General features: G+C 54.5%; 1 protein-coding gene across 1 annotated transcript in view; it reads right to left on the minus strand.

Annotated features, from left to right (window-relative positions):
- Positions 1-1,163, minus strand: part of npr1a (natriuretic peptide receptor 1a) — a 19,965-nt gene that overhangs the window by 14,485 nt on the left and 4,317 nt on the right. Inside the window, exon 5 of the mRNA XM_008330816.3 lies at positions 573-777. Within this exon, the coding sequence (XP_008329038.1) occupies positions 573-777 (205 nt within the window). The remainder of the gene's footprint in view (positions 1-572; positions 778-1,163) is intronic.

A 1,163-nucleotide genomic window follows, 5' to 3' on the forward strand; every position in this document is an offset into this window, starting at 1 on the left:
CTGGAGGACTGGGGGACAGGAGGACTGGAGGACAGGAGGACAGGAGGACTGGAGGACTGGAGGACTGGGGGACTGGGGGACTGGGGGACTGGAGGACTGGAGGACTGGGGGACTGGAGGACTGGGGGACTGGAGGACTGGAGGACAGGAGGACTGGGGGACTGGGGGACTGGAGGACAGGAGGACTGGGGGACTGGAGGACAGGAGGACTGACAGGATGTCCTGCCTGTGAGAGTTTGGTTGTTTCAGTCTCAGCTTCTTCCGTCTCCGTCTCCGTCTCTGTGGTCTGTTGATGATGTCTGAGCAGCCAATCACAGAGCTCAGAGCTGTGATGCCACCGTGAGAACCAGAGAGTGGCATTTCCTACACACACACACTGTTGTAAACACACACAAACACACACAGCTCTGTGGGTGTTAGCCTGTTAGCGCTGTAAATCAGTTCCAGCTGGAATCGGTACTGGGAACCAACACCAACAACGGTGGGAAAACTGACTGGACGCTAATTCAAGAGGCTAAAAATGCTCCGTTAGCATGAGAACTGTGAGTGAAGATTAGCTTCACAGGAACTCACCCGGGAATGTTCTACTTCTCATCCTCCTGGTCACCAGGTCTTCTTTAGGCCTTTTGACTGAACCCAGTCCTGGTCCTGGTCCTGGTCCTGGTCCTGGTCCTGGTCCTGGTCCTGGTCCGGCTTGTCTCTGTTCACTCAGGGTCTCATTCAGAGCGTGAGAGTAGAGCAGGACGCCGTCGTAGAAACCTCCGGCGATCAGGTTGAACTGAGGGACAGAGGAGTCCAGTTCAGAGAGCACTGGTACATGGACCATGGTGCAGGAGGAGGCTAACTTTGTTAGCTTCACTGCTAATGACACATGTGTGGCTGTAGTTGTGTTGTAGTTTTAGGGTTAGTCATGTCACCAAAACACATTAGAACCAGTGATGCTAACTCTGCTAACACTGCTCCTGGACCAGGTGTCAGTGACCATGTGTCTGTTACCAGCGAGTCCTGGACGGTGAAGTTGAACATCTCCTTTGCGTCTTTCTTCAGGTCCTGGACAAACTGCCGATACTCCGGACTCCGCGGCTCCAGGTACGTCAACACCTTCACACTCTGGACACAGGACCAGCGTCAACACCAGCGTCAACACCAGCGTCAACACCAGCG

The sequence above is a fragment of the Cynoglossus semilaevis genome, chromosome 18, assembly GCF_000523025.1.
Source record: "Cynoglossus semilaevis isolate Cse_v1.0 chromosome 18, Cse_v1.0, whole genome shotgun sequence".
NCBI classification, from domain to species: Eukaryota; Metazoa; Chordata; class Actinopteri; order Pleuronectiformes; family Cynoglossidae; genus Cynoglossus; species Cynoglossus semilaevis.